Consider the following 15325-nt stretch of genomic DNA (forward strand, 5'->3'; position numbering starts at 1 on the left):
GAACATGAACATAGGACAAACATTTATAAAGTGATAAAACACAGAACACCAGAAGCTATTGCTGCTCTCAAGATGAACTTTATGAAAGTTGGAGGTTTATGAAAACAAGGACCCAAACAAAGCATGTGAGGCTTTTTTGTCCATATTAGCTGAGCTTTATGAACAAAACTGTCCTTTAAAAAATCTTTCAAGAAGGCATAAATTTGAGGGCAAACCATGGATTACCAAGGGAATAGCAAACACATGTAAAAAGTAATATGTTCTATATAAATTGTCCCTAAAACAAAGAACTAAAGAAGCAGAAAATAAATATAAGACATATATAAATAAACAAAATAAATTAATAAGTGTTATGAGATTTAGTAAAAATGAAAATTATCAGACGTTACTGGAGAAGTATAGGAGTAATGTACAAGGAACGTGGAATGCGCTGAATAGCATTATTAAAAAGGGATTTGGAACAGCCGAAATTCCAAATAATTTTGTAAAACAAGATAATAAAGTCATAAATAAAATAACAGAAATTGATAATGACTATTTTATTAATGACTATTTTATAAATGTTGGATTTAATTTAGCAAAGGAGATTGTGGAACCAAGAAATCAACATGGTGTGGATATGAATAGAGTTCTGTAAAATTCTCATTCTATCTTTGTTAGGACTACTGATGAAAAAGAAATATTGGATATTGTAAAAAAAATTAAAATAAATGATCCACTGATTGGAATGAAACTATTATGACATTGGTAAAAAATATTATAGAATGCATTTACCATTAAGGCGCAGCAAGTAGTTTCGCAGTCACACAGCTCCAGGGACCTGGAGGTTGTGGGTTCAATTCCCGCTCCGGGTGACTGTCTGTGAGGAGTTGGTGTGTTCTCCCCGTGTCCGCGTGGGTTTCCTCGGGGTGCTCCGGTTTCCTTCCACAGTCCAAAAACACACGTTGTTAGGTGGATTGGTGACTCTAGAGGCTAGATAAGTTCATAGAAAAACATACATTATTGAGTGGTCAACAGTATGGATTCAGAGAAAATAGGTCCACTTCGATGGCTGTGATGCAACTGGTAGAAGAGATATCTACTGCAATAGACAATAAGGAATATAGTGTGGGGGTGTTTATAGACTTAAAAAAAGATTTTGATACAATTGATCACAACCTATTAATGAAAATACTGGCGAGATATGGTATTAAAGGAGTAGCATATTCATGGCTCAAGAGTTATCTTTGTGACAGATATCAATAAGTAGAAATAAATAACAGAAAATCAAAACTTCTGAAGGTCACTTGTGGGATCCTAAATTATTTCTGTTATATATAAATGATATCTGCAAAGTGTCTAATTTGTTAAAGGTTGTTTTATTTGCTGATGACACAAATTTATATTACCCTAGAAAAAGTTTGGAACAGCTTCTGAATTCAGTGGAAATGGAATTGGGAATATTAAAGAAATGGCTTGATATTAACAAGATATCACTGAATTTAAATAAAACAAAGTTTATTATATTCAGAACTAGACAAATCAAGAATTAAGTCAAACTTATGATCATTCCATTAATGTAGAAATAGAAAGAGTGTATGAAAACAAAATTCTGGGTGTGATCATTGATCATAAATTAGGTTAGAACCCACTTATAATATTTGTAAACACAAATAAACACAAATATCTCTAAAAAATTGCAGTATTATATGAAATTAAAAATATCCTGAATGAGAAATCACTTTATATACTGTACTGTTCTTTCATAGTTCCATTCATGACCTACTGTGTGGAAATATGGGGAAACATATATAAAATCATAATTAAACAAATTATCATGCTACAAAAGAACGCTATAAGAATTGTAAATTGAAAGGATTATTATGAACCAACCAACAAACGATTTATTAATTTACAGGCTTTAAAATTCAGTGACCTAGTTAACCTTAATATTGCACAAATAATATACAGAGCACAATACAATTTATTCCCAACTGTGTTCAAAGGTTGTTTGAAATTAAAGAGAGCAAATATGAACTGAGGGGAACAGGTATGTTTACAAAAACAAGAGCAAGGACAAATATATATAAAAAAATAGATATATATCCATTAAGGGGGTTAATTTGTGGAATAGTTTTGATAAGGAACTAAAAATGTGTAGCTCACTTGGCAAGTTTTAAAAAATGTTAAAACATAAGGTGGTAAGCACTCATAGAACCAAGGAATTATCATTGTAAAAAAATGCGGAATGTTTTCTTTCCATGGTGGTTTTGTATCGTCTAAATACGGAAGTAAAAGGAATGTTAATTAGCTATGTAAAAGGGGTAGGCACAATAAGCTAATGCTTCACCTATACCTTTTTGGTTTGTATTTTGTTTTGACTGTCATGTCTATTAATTTAATATTTGTTACCATTATTGTTGTCGTCTTCTTAGGTAATTATTATTATTATTTTTATACATATACTGTATTCGTTTTGTAAACCGAAATATACACTAAACTAAACTAAACAGGCCAACTCATTAAAGCTGGAACAGGGAACTGAATTATAGCTATCACATACAGCACGTTTTATCAGCCAGACCATATAAAATATGAAATATTAGTAGTTTTACATAAATGTCTGTATATTTTAGACAAAAGAGAGTACTCCAAACTTTGAAAAGCAAGAACTGAAATGAGGATATTGATCTATTACTGCTCCATATGTGGATAATATTGACTTATTTTTGCAGTTTGAGATCACTTAAGGTGGAAATGTCTCCAAACTGGGGAGCATTATGAAAAATAAACATATTGATTTATTATACCTGTTGTGCCACTGTACCACCCAATTAAAAGTAGAACATCAAAAATTCTGGAATTCTCTCAGTCCAGCAGTGACTCTGAGTTGTTTAATAACTCCACCAGCACTGCTGTATTTGATCCACTGCCAGCACAACAAACACAAATATACTAACACCACATTGCTGTCCCTGCTGTGTTGAGGGTGAGCCCTCAAATTATACCTGCACTGTTGTGGTATTGCTGGGGCCCTGACCACTGAAGATTGAAAAACATGCTAAAAGAGTGCTAAGAATCCAACAGATGGATTACTGTTTGTAACTTCATGGTCTGCACTGTCAACAATTTGCACCTGCATGGTCAGTGGAGCTATGTACAATAAATATATATATTTTAAAATAATTAATTAAATGTTAAATATACTACTACTACTACTACTACTACTAATAATAATAATAATAATAATAATAAATGAGGTTATTTTAATGTTTTGGCTGTGCATGCTCTATGTTGTTTTATTTTTTCACACAATGTGTTTTGCTGGAGGCAGCTGATCTTTTATAACAGGTCTTTGGCCCAGTACAGATAAAGACAGCGTGTACTAACACGCCTCAGCCTCAGCTCGGAGCTGTGCGGACATCCAGCCTCTCGGCTTTGTTCATGTGCTCATCCGGGTGCTCGAGCTCTGCCCAATCAGAGCGCAGAACAGACCAACACGCCTAAATAAGCCTGTCTGCACGCATGTATTTATTTGCGGTTGTACGCGCAGAAGAACTTTAAAAAATGACTTAAACTTCTTATACCTCACGTACACTCAATATTGTCGCGCTCTGTCGGTAAACTAACCGTGTCTGAGTCCTGGACGCAGATATGTTTTGATGGCATCTTGGCCACACCAAAAAAACGTGACTTTAAGTTACGTGTGCGAATAATTCTGACCAATCAGCGTCGAACTCTCCGGGGCGTGGGCGGAGCCAGTGACGCACTGAATAAACGCTGACATTCACAAAAGGGCAACGAAACACAAACAGCCCCGAGTACGAGACCAAACACCGCGCAGATCGGTCCTTGGCGAGTTATGGACGGGTTCCGAGTCTAGCTTGACATTTCGGGCGTTTCTAGGACGGTTTGCATTTGCTCGCTGGGCTTAGCTCTGACTGGGATGCTGGGCAGCTGTTCCTATATTTGAACGCAGCTTTCGTTTTTTTTTTGTTCGTTGATTTATATATATAAATATATATTCGAATACATTGCTGTTTCTGGAAAAAACGATCCATATCCAGTCAGAGAGCTCCCGGTCTGTTAAAGCCACAGTCTTATGTGAGCAGGGTCTGGATGATTCGGCACACAGCCGCGTCTAGAGCCACCGCCAGTTTCAACGACATCAACATCAACAACATGGGGAAAGTTTTCCTGGAGCAAGGTTAAACCGATTCCACGTTGAAGAAAGGGTTCGTTTTAAAGGTGGTAGTTCTCCGCTGAGTTGTGCAGCGGTCGGGAGTGTTATTTTTATTAAAGTCAGCGGGTTACTTGTACCTATATCTCCGAGAGAGATGGTGGTGAACACGGTGCACTGGTTCAGGAAGGGCTTGAGGCTGCACGATAGCCCCGCGCTCAGAGACTCTGTGGCGGGGGCGGACACACTGCGCTGCGTCTACATCCTGGACCCTTGGTTCGCAGGATCTTCCAGCGTGGGCATCAACAGATGGAGGCGAGTGAGGGATGGAGTTGGGGAGAGTGAGTGAGTCAGTGACAGGCAGAGTGCCTGAATGTTGTAGTCTGAGTGTGTAAAAGTATGAAAGAGTGAGGAAGAGGTTAGATGAATGAATGAGCTTGTCAGTTCGTAAATGTGTGAGTAAATGAATGACAAAGGCTGACTGAGAGTCTAAGTTTGTGAATGAGGGAGTGGGTGAGTGAGTAATGAACACATGAATGAGTTGGTGGGTGAGTATTTTGGGAATTATTACAGCCACTGTGGTCTGGAGCCTACCCAGAATCACTGGACACAAGGCAGGAACACCCTGGCCAGTCCATCACAGGCATTACATACATACACTGAAAAAATTGAGCTCAAAAGAAATAACGTAGATCAATACAGCAATACTGTAAAACAACACTGTAAATCAAACCTGAGATTTTTACTCCTCGTTTATCATCCTGAACAATTTTTGTCAAGTTACCTGTGTTTTCAATGGAAAAATGTAGTCAGAGACAGATTATTAATAGTAATACGTTATTAAATAGTATCATTAGTTTGTAACTATTTCTAAGCAACTAGTTTATCTGAGATAGCATGGTCTTCTACCAGCATTACTACAAGTAACTTAATGTCATATAATTAAGGGATGGACAAGACTATTAATGAATTAATGTTTTGAAATACAGTGAAAAGCCAGTCCCTAATGGATATTTAATAACTTGAGCTAGGGTTATGTTTAGGGTTGTTGATAATGAATTCGGTGTTAAATCAATACTATTATTGTTAAAATTACACTGTGAGTGTAAACATTTAACTCTCGTCAACACTCTCAGTGTTAATTTAACAATAATAATGTTGGTTGAGCACTGGTGAAATTGCTGTGCAAGATTGCATCAAAATATTGTGATATTCCCAATAAATGTAGCCATCTACACATAAATTCAGTGTAGATCTGTTTGATTTTAAGTTTACAGTTTAACCTGTAACTCCAGTTTTACATTTATTTAAATCTTAACTGACCATGATCTTGACTGACCAGCAGAGTATAACCTGAATGCTCAGTTCTCCAATTCATAGCATGTTTTCATTTCATTCAATATTACCACTGACTGACAACATATTATCTCCAAAAATAATCATTATGCAGAAGGAAAAACATTGTTAACTCTGAATGGAGGTTAGTGATATAAGGTTTATTATAGAGATAGAGATTTTGTATCAACAACTACAACTCAATGTACTGACACCCTGCAGGCCAACTTTGGAACGGTTGCAGAGGTATGTCCTTGTATAAGAATAGCTCCTGGCTGTAGTAATAAGAATGTGGCTGTGTGATGGGGGATCCTCGTGGGAGGCTTGGCCGCTCACTCCCATACATTGGTGATGTAACATCAAGTAGCCCCATGTCTCCCTCCCTGGTGCAGAGCAGACAGAACTAGGTCAGTGTGTCAGCAGAGGCAGTTACCACATTCCCCTCTCAATTCTGACCTACTTTCCCTCCTCCGAACACTGCGCCGCCACTCCTCTTATGGTTTCCACTGTTACGTGGCAACTGTGCTTAAAAACACTGTTAGCTTAGAGGCCCTGTACCGAGCACGCTTACTGTAGACACTATTCCCTGGGTATGTTGTATCTTGGCTCGACTAGCACATTAAAACTACCTTCAAGGTGTCTTACTGTACTATCCAGTTCACTTCACATCATGTGGATACTTTGAACTAATGTGAGAAACAGTGCTGCTGGCTGTCAAGCTTCCTGAATGTGTAGGTGTGTCTGCTTTGTACAGAATAATAATTGGTACAGTCCTTTCGAAAAACCTTTTGTGTAGGCTAATGAGTCATCTTTGACTTATACAAGTTACAAAATCTGCCCTAGATTCTCTTTCTCTCTTCCTTTTCCACGGCCCCTGCTGCTTTTCTTCAAATATGTTTTTGTCATATTAACAGCTGGGCTGTTTTGTTTTTTTTTTAGGCTAAAGACATTAGAATGAATGTGTTCCTGTGCACCTGTGGCTAGATGGAAGGCTATAATGTTTCACCCAGTGTGTCAAAGAATGTGCACCCTATGCCACTATGTCCCTGGCCAGGCCAGGTTGGAGTGGATCAGACGTCTGTGGAAAGGCTGCAGACAGACTGGGCTGGCTTCTGCCCTGCTGACCCAGTCTTGCTGTGTTGCATCTGATAGGTCAAAAGAGTTACAGCTGCAGCTCAGACAGGATTTGGCTCCTATGAGTCTAACTGTGTTTGATATGTGAATAGAGCTAGAATATAATCATTCCAGGACATGGCTAATTATGAAGGTCACAGACTTGAGCATTAAAAAAAGAACAGATATCAGGGAGGTATTATAAATATTTTTGTAGAGGATTGGATGGGGCACATGTCAGACCCATTTATAGGAGTGTTAACTTAATTAAAAAACTCGACCCATGTTTCAGTAAAAGCTAATAACCGTGAGATTAATGATCACTCTTGTTTAAAATGAACTTGGGAGATTTATTGCATTTAATGAAGGAAACCAGTAACCCTTAAGGATTTTGGTCATGTGGAGACACTAGTAAGTGTTTGGTTTTGCAAATGATTTCAATGACCTCGTAAGATCAATAGTGGTATAATAAATATATGGTTAAAACTTCTTTCATTAATGCAGTAAATGATTAACTATTAAATAACTCTCTATAATATTCTCTCATTTATTGGACAAGGCACTATAGTGTAGATCCATAAACATGCCTTTGGTCTGCAAGTGGTTAATAAGGTTTCATCTAGAACAGCTGAGTTACACTTAACAACATTTGATTTTGCACACAGTTTTACAGGGGCATTTTTAAATCTCATTTAAATAATATGCTCATTGCTATGTATTATTAAAATTTGCTGTGTATTTACAAATTAAATTATTTTTGTAATCTTTTTTTTTGCTGTAGTACTGTTGCACTTTACATATTATATCCACACAGGTGTTAATATAAATAGTGCAGATAAAGCATGTCTAAAACTGTAGGTTTTTTTTTCTCTCTCTCCAGTGGTAATAAGCATAGATTTTAAATTTTCTAATTGCAACATTCCCAATACTGTCCTCTACTGGCTTAATTCACTTTCATCACATAAACCTTCCGCAAGCGCTGGTGTTAATGTCCCCTTTTATTGTGTGTTGTAGGTTTTTACTGCAGTGTCTGGAGGATCTGGATGCCAGCCTTCGAAAACTTAATTCTCGCCTGTTTGTTATCAGAGGCCAGCCAACTGATGTCTTTCCCAGGATTTTCAAGGCAAGTAAAACTTGTTTACCTGTTCTCACACATTATTTTTGTTGAAAACACAATACATTCTTTAAGCTTATTAGTTCTGAAACAAACTACCTGTTCACTAAGATTTGAACGAGACTTACATTTTACTCTTATATTTTATCAGAATAGATGTCAGACATTAACACATATGGAATTTTATGCCTGTGCTGTGAGAATTGTTTTTTTGTGTGTGTGTGCTTTGTCAGTCATTTTTGAGAAGGGAGAGAGTAGACAACAATGTCAAACAAACATAAAACTTTACAGCTTCAACATACAAACTGATAGAATTGTCACAAAAATATTGTAAAGAGACAAAGCAGAGTGAATTCACTCTACCCCATAAATATCAACTAGATGGCACTGGTGTCAGTGTTATTTCAGACATTGGTGTTCTGAAAGCTTTGCTTGCTTTGTTACATCTGTGCTCTGTTTACATAGCCTGGAGCTCAGTGTTATTGCATTGCTCAGTTGGTCAGTAAGAGTAAAACTGCAGGTCCTTGGAAAAGAGGCGTGTGTGACAGAGATTCTTCTTCGTGTTTGATTCACTAATTCTCTTCTCTGCCCCAGGAGTGGAAGATCACCCGTCTGTCATATGAGTATGACTCTGAACCATTTGGGAAAGAGCGGGACGCAGCTATTAAAAAGCTGGCCAGTGAAGCAGGGGTAGAGGTCACTGTCCGAATCTCCCACACACTCTATGATCTAGACAAGTAAGTCTCTGTTCTGTGGGTGCTTCCATACACAGCCATATGGCTTGACTCACACACTGATTTCTGCCAGCTATGTAGCTCTAGCTGAGCATAGATTATGCTGAGGCTTTCTAAGGGTAGCACAATAAGAAACAGTCCTTATAAAATGTATATAATTTAATGCAATAACAAAAAGGAATGTTATATTTATTTATTTACTTATTTATTTGCTGGGGGTTGTATTTAAGCAATTAATACCCAATACTGAGTGATTTTTAGCAGGGTCAGTTTCACATATCCAGCAGACTAAATAATAAAACATTGGATGCCAAACATATGTTGGTTTATGGAGTTTCATTTGCCAAACTAATTATTTTAAAACAAAAACGATTTGCATCTAATGTTGTTTACTTATGTACTGTTTAATATAGCATTTAATGTGTCTGTATCTTCATATTGCTCTCTTTGCCTTTCTTTCTCATTAGAATCATTGAGCTGAATGGAGGACAGTCTCCTCTCACCTACAAGCGGTTCCAGGCACTCATCAGCAGAATGGACCCTGTGGAAACACCAGCAGAAACCATTACTGCTGAGATCATGGGCAGGTGTGCCACACCTATCAACGATGACCATGATGAGAAGTTTGGTGTGCCCTCACTGGAGGAGCTTGGTAGGAGAGCCCATAGTCCAGTGCTGTATCTGTGTATAAACATTTGAGGTGAAAGTTTGTAATTCATTTAATAATTTGATCTGTCATTGTTGTAGGCTTTGAGACTGAGGGGTTGTCATCTGCTGTATGGCCAGGAGGAGAGACTGAAGCTTTGACTCGTCTGGAGAGACACTTGGAAAGGAAGGTGGGCAGCAGTTTTCATTTGCACAACATGTTATTTCGGGGGCATTCTGAGGCACTACAATTTAGAGTGAACTGAGATTGTTGACATGACTTACATGCTTAGGTAATGAATTGTTTTTGTGCAGGTGCAGTTTTTTCTTTTAAGGTTGTTGTTCTTCATGGAGTTCTAAATATTACACGATATCCTTTTGGCAGCTGACAAGTTGTTCAATAGGATGTCTTGTATAAATAATACTCTCCTAAAGCAAGGCCTGTATTTTCATGATTTTATGAAATAAATATAGTTCAGATGAATGAAGGTTATTATGCTGGCTAACCTGCAAGATTTTTTTAAGATCCCTAGCAATGGTAAACTAGAATCAAAAGTCTGACAATGACATGAAGTAATTATTTTGAAATTAAGTATTAGAGAATACAAGGAGTAAATATAGTGTAATGGTATGGACCTGTCCCCCCCAAAGCCACTGCACATAAAGAGTGAGGCAAGGCTTCATAGCAAATTGTGTATTTTGTACAGATATAATCACCCTCAGACACTGAACAGCTGAACTGCACTTTAACACCTTACAGATTTATATGCACATTCCGCTCTAAAGAGAAATATAGTAAGAAATATTTCTTCTTGTATATCTTTATGCTTGATTAGACAATCACAAACATTCAATAAATGAAAACTGCAACAGCCTGAACTACATCACACATTTCAGGTTATTTTACAACATATGTGCACACACAACCTTCTATTGTAGTACTTGTTTCTGATCAAATGTAAGTGTTGACAGGAAGTTCTGCAACATTTAGTTAAATTCTTAGGCAAACTGGGAAAACAGAGGGTAACAGAGGGCTGATGCTGAAAATTCAGTTTGCATGTAATCTTTGCTAGCTTTGGTTTTTGTTTTATTTTTTAAACATAATTTTTTTTTTCTTCAGGCATGGGTGGCTAACTTTGAGCGTCCCAGGATGAATGCAAACTCTTTACTGGCCAGTCCAACAGGCCTGAGCCCTTATCTTCGCTTTGGCTGCCTTTCCTGTAGACTCTTCTACTTCAAACTCACAGACCTCTACAGAAAGGTGAGCTGAATCATTTGAAGGGTATTAAACAGATTTAGCAATAATGGTATAGCTTATGAGAAATATAAAGCACCAAAGCACTGTCAGTAAACCTCCAGTGGTTAACTTCACATTTTTGTGCATCTGTTCCTTTTTCTGTCATTTACATTAGGTGAAGAAGAACAGTGTTCCTCCACTGTCTCTGTATGGCCAGCTACTGTGGAGAGAGTTTTTCTACACAGCTGCCACAAACAATCCCCGCTTTGACAAAATGGAGGGTAACCCCATCTGTGTGCAAATCCCATGGGATAGGAACCCTGAGGCACTGGCCAAGTGGGCAGAGGGCAGGACAGGTTTCCCCTGGATCGATGCTATCATGACCCAGCTGAGACAGGAGGGCTGGATCCACCACCTGGCCCGACATGCCATTGCCTGCTTCCTCACCAGAGGAGACTTGTGGATCAGCTGGGAGGAGGGCATGAAGGTACAGTTTCCTATTCATTTACTGATCATTCATTGTCTGTAAATATGAACTGTCAAACTGGTGAATCTGAGCCTACCCAAAATCACTGGGCACAAATCAGGAACACACCATGGACGGGGCATTAGTGCATCACAGGGCACCATGCACCCTCTCATTCACTCACACCTCTGCATGGCAAATCTACCTACCAGTATGTTCTTTTCCGACTGTGGGAAGAAACACACGCTGGCAATGTGGGGGGGCACATTAAACTCCTCAAACACTGTGACCTGAGACAGGGCTTAAAACCCAGGGCCCTGAAGTTGTGTATCGTAGACACTACCTGTTTTGACACTACCGATGCCATCCTAATTTAATAATCATAACATAAATTCCAAGCTCTGTTCATCCCTTTTGTATGCTTTGGTCTGTGATAAAATGCTAACTCCCTTTGTGACCACTTTTAAAAAGTACTACAAGGAAACAAAATGATATTAAACTCAAATAGGGTATGAGAAATTAAATATGATTGGCCAAAATGTAACTGCTTATATACTTAATTGGTTGCTGTTTCTACTGTTTACTTCTGTAGAATTTTATTTGAAAATATTCAGGAAATACAAATCCATCAATATTTCTATATTGATGGATTGTATGTAGCATTAAATCGAACAGAATACGTTTTCTTTGGTGTCTACCCTCTGCATGTACTTCTTTGTTATGAATTTTTAGGACAAAACCTTGTAACAAAAGTATTCTAAAACAATATCAGAGACATCTGTCAGAATATTCATAACCGTCTCCTCCAATAACTTTCTGTGAGGCATGCTTCAGGCATGGTGAATAATTCTGACTTCTTTAGAACAAGCCACAATGAATAATATTATTTTAATCATTTAATTATACAGAAATATAAATCTGCAATGAACTAAACTGAATTCCCCTTAAATGTCCTTCTGACTGTTTTTTGTACCAATTACCCATATGTTCCAGGTGTTTGAGGAGTTGTTACTAGACGCAGACTGGAGTGTGAATGCAGGCAGCTGGATGTGGCTCTCCTGCAGTTCGTTTTTCCAGCAGTTCTTCCATTGCTACTGCCCAGTAGGTTTTGGTCGCCGCACTGACCCAAACGGAGACTACATACGGTAGCACCTCTCCCTTTTATAGCCCTTACCAGTTATATTTGATATTAATTGCTTGCACTGGCTGTGTTACAATATGGGTTTTTCATAAAACTTATTTTTATTTGCAGTCGGTATTTGCCCATACTGAGAGGATTTCCAGCCAAATATATTTATGATCCCTGGAATGCACCAGAGGCTGTACAGAAGCTGGCAAAGTGCATCATAGGGGTGCACTACCCCAAGCCCATGGTCAACCATGCTGAAGCCAGCAGAATAAATATTGAGCGCATGAAACAGATCTACCAGCAGCTTTCCTGCTACAGGGGTCTTGGTAAGCACCAGAGAGATGTCTCGTAGACCTGTTCTTTCATTAAATGGCATTTAATGCTAAGCAGAAAAAAATTACATTAATTACAACATTTTAGCTGAAATATGAAATGTCTGAGTTATATTAGGCCACTTCCTAACCACTGCATACATACATGAGTTTATAAACTTATATATAAAGTTTGATTGCCCATTTGCCCTCAATTACTAAAACACCATAGTAATTGAGTATCTCAAGGAAATCAACTTAATTTTTCACTGTCAAGAAAGAAATGGCAGTATTTTTATCTTGGAAACACTATTTTTGTTTAAAATAATCACATATCTCAAGAAACTGTTCCAAATCCAATGCTTATCTTTTATAATGTCTGACATTCCTGAATCACAGGTCTTCTGGCCAGTGTGCCATACAACTCCAACGTTAATGGTGATGGTGCTGGAGCAGTCTCTGAGGACAGCACACAGGAGAGTAGTGCTGCAGGTACTTTTACTGCTTATACACTGTCTAAAACTGTGGGAAGTGTAAGAGACCAGTCTTGACTGAGCTCCCTTGAGGAAGCAGCTGATGACTCGGGGAGGTGAATGATGTCACACAGAGGTTATGAAATCGGAGACTGCTATAATGTTCCATTCCAGTGTAATTGAATTTGCCTGGGCAATGTTTTTCTTTCCTTATACTTTCCTTATCAAAAAACATCTCATGTAAGAAAGAGCAAAGCTAATATGGTGCTATTTATTAGGAAAATTTCAAATGTTTAAATTTGTTAACCTTTATTTTATTTTATTTTTTGCACCTAACTCCAGCCACTCCTCAAGAAGATCTGTCAGCAAGCTCTTGCTCTCATAGTGACCAACAACCTGGCAATAATTTGCAGCCACAGACACGTGAGTGCTATAGCTATTTCATACAGTTCCAGAGTATGATAATAAATTTGTAGAATTTGTATAAGTAGAATAACTGTTGATCTGCATTCCATGGTGAAAGGAGATTATGAAGTAGTCAAAAGTCAGTGTTTATCAGTTTAAATGTGTGATATGTCTTTCTGTAATGTTTCTTAGGAGCTGGCAGAGTTGGATCTCACAGACAAGACTCTAAGCAGACACAGCGAGGTAAGCCATGCACTGGGTAACAAAGATAAATGCAACATTAAGGACACATAATGTTTACTATATATTGACTACAAAAATTGACAGATTTGTATCGGTTTGTAAGGGTAATGTAAGTGTGATATTTAAGCTACCATAACTAAGATAATTTGTTTATGTAATAACTTGGTTTTAATGTAATATTTAATGTAAAATATTGCATTTTATTTTTATTTATTATCCAGGACGAGGAATGGCGGCTATAAAACGACGTAGTGAAGACTCTGTATCAAACAATGGGTGCAAGATTCAGAAACAAATCAGTAACTAGTCAGAAAGTGTTGTCTCCTTCTCAGCAAACTTACATTTCTCCTTAGGTCATTAGCAAAACATTTCTAAAATTTTGTTTAGATGTTAGTTTACTGCTCATATCTCTCCCACCCTGAGGTCTCTCCTCTATGCTAGATCAGAGTGTTGTACTACATATAGTGCTTATGTAAGTTAGTGCTTTGAGACAGGCAAGTTTAAACTAAACCCAGGTCATAAACTGTGCACAGTGACAAATTGTATGTATTTACTGCACTGTAAGTATGTACAGTGTTTGTTTAAATGTTTTGTGGTTGCAAGGTTTATGTACTGTTTGCCAACTTGTCAGCATTCATACACTCCAGATTTCAGGCATATTTGCCTCCTTTTCTGTATCCAAATCGGCATGTATTGCATAGAGGGTCTACACTCATTTATGATTTACTTTTGGAATGAGGGCAGTAAATAGAGCACAATGAGATATGACTCTAAAAACAAAGTATGATAATGTGCCAAGTCACCTACATAGCAGTCATATCACAATTCCATAAAATGAATTTTAAGCATTGTGTACTGAAATGTAAATTTTTACAAATTAAGAACTGAAAGTTTTGTTCAGTGTTTCATGTACAAATTTACAATTAGACCTGTTCAAGTAACAAATGTTGCCACACTCCTTATTTTTGTATAAAGCCGAGATGAAGTGCATGGCTTGAGGACTGTATTTGTATCTGTATTTGTACATTCACAGGGACAATACACACTTTGTATATATGCATGTACTGTAAGTACTTCAGTCAGCATACCTCTGTATATACATATATATTTTTTTTTTTTCTTGCTTAGTTTCAGACCTACTTTTTATATGAAAAGCGATACCAGTTTGTTTTTGAATTATTGGTATATGCTGTTTATAAATCATCATTAAATCATAAACATTAGACCTGTTGCTTATGGCTGACTGCTATTTATTTATGAATTTGCTCCAAATGGTTTAAGATATGTTGGTTTAAATGGGAATGTTTGTTGACCATAAAGTCATAAATCGCAATCACCTTTGAACAAATCAGAATGGCTTCAGTGATTAGATAATATATTATCTTACTTTTAGTTAAAACTGATACACTACATTACAAAAGCATGGAAGAAAGCCATCTGGGTGTGGTCTTCAACTTACAAGGTCAGTGTGACTAGGGATCAGATGTTCAGGAAAGGTGTCTATGAAACAACATTTATGCACACACACACTCAAAGATAAGGTAATGTCTAGAACCCTCCACACTCCCACTCCCTTTGCTACAGTAACGGCGTCTAATTTTCTGGTAAGGCTTTCTGTTGGATAATAACTATGGGTAGTTTATTGTACCATAGATGAGGTCAGGGCAAGGGTCTTTAGTTGATAGTAAAGATCTTTTTGGTATTTTCAGAGCATCTCTTTCTAATGCCAGTGCTTTTCTATGGAGATTACTGGAAATGCACATCTTAACACGTGTAACAGATTATGGCATGCTTTCTTAAGGTATTATGAGGAGGTTCTCCATCATTTTGGATGTATAGAGTTGTTTTTCAGCTGTGCAGTCCTGGCCTATGCTAAATCCTTTTCCAGGAACCAAATCAATAGTGTTATCATACACTTTCAAACAAATATTATTTTACTTTTGTTGGGTGTATTACATGAA

At 37.4% G+C, this 15325-nt stretch overlaps 1 protein-coding gene across 1 annotated transcript; it reads left to right on the forward strand.

The window, feature by feature from the left end:
- Nucleotides 1-3763: 3763 nt before the first annotated feature.
- Nucleotides 3764-14584, forward strand: cry1b (cryptochrome circadian regulator 1b). Its single transcript, XM_066685743.1, has 13 exons — nt 3764-4474; nt 7622-7730; nt 8316-8458; nt 8923-9107; nt 9203-9291; nt 10221-10361; nt 10513-10824; nt 11797-11948; nt 12056-12258; nt 12643-12735; nt 13059-13139; nt 13314-13364; nt 13586-14584. The coding sequence occupies exons 1-13, from the start codon at nt 4317-4319 to the stop codon at nt 13669-13671; spliced, it is 1803 nt and encodes a 600-aa protein (XP_066541840.1). The 5' UTR covers nt 3764-4316; the 3' UTR covers nt 13672-14584.
- Nucleotides 14585-15325: the final 741 nt, after the last annotated feature.

The sequence above is a fragment of the Hoplias malabaricus genome, chromosome 11 (assembly GCF_029633855.1).
Source record: "Hoplias malabaricus isolate fHopMal1 chromosome 11, fHopMal1.hap1, whole genome shotgun sequence".
Lineage (NCBI taxonomy): Eukaryota > Metazoa > Chordata > Actinopteri > Characiformes > Erythrinidae > Hoplias > Hoplias malabaricus.

Bases quoted from the DNA above. Each gene is read 5' to 3' on its own strand.
- cry1b (XM_066685743.1), top strand. From the start codon at position 4,317: ATGGTGGTGAACACGGTGCACTGGTTCAGGAAGGGCTTGAGGCTGCAC. The intron at 8,459-8,922 runs GTAAGTCTCTGT...CTTTCTCATTAG, and splicing joins ACACTCTATGATCTAGACAA to AATCATTGAGCTGAATGGAG. The intron at 12,259-12,642 runs GTAAGCACCAGA...CCTGAATCACAG, and splicing joins TTCCTGCTACAGGGGTCTTG to GTCTTCTGGCCAGTGTGCCA.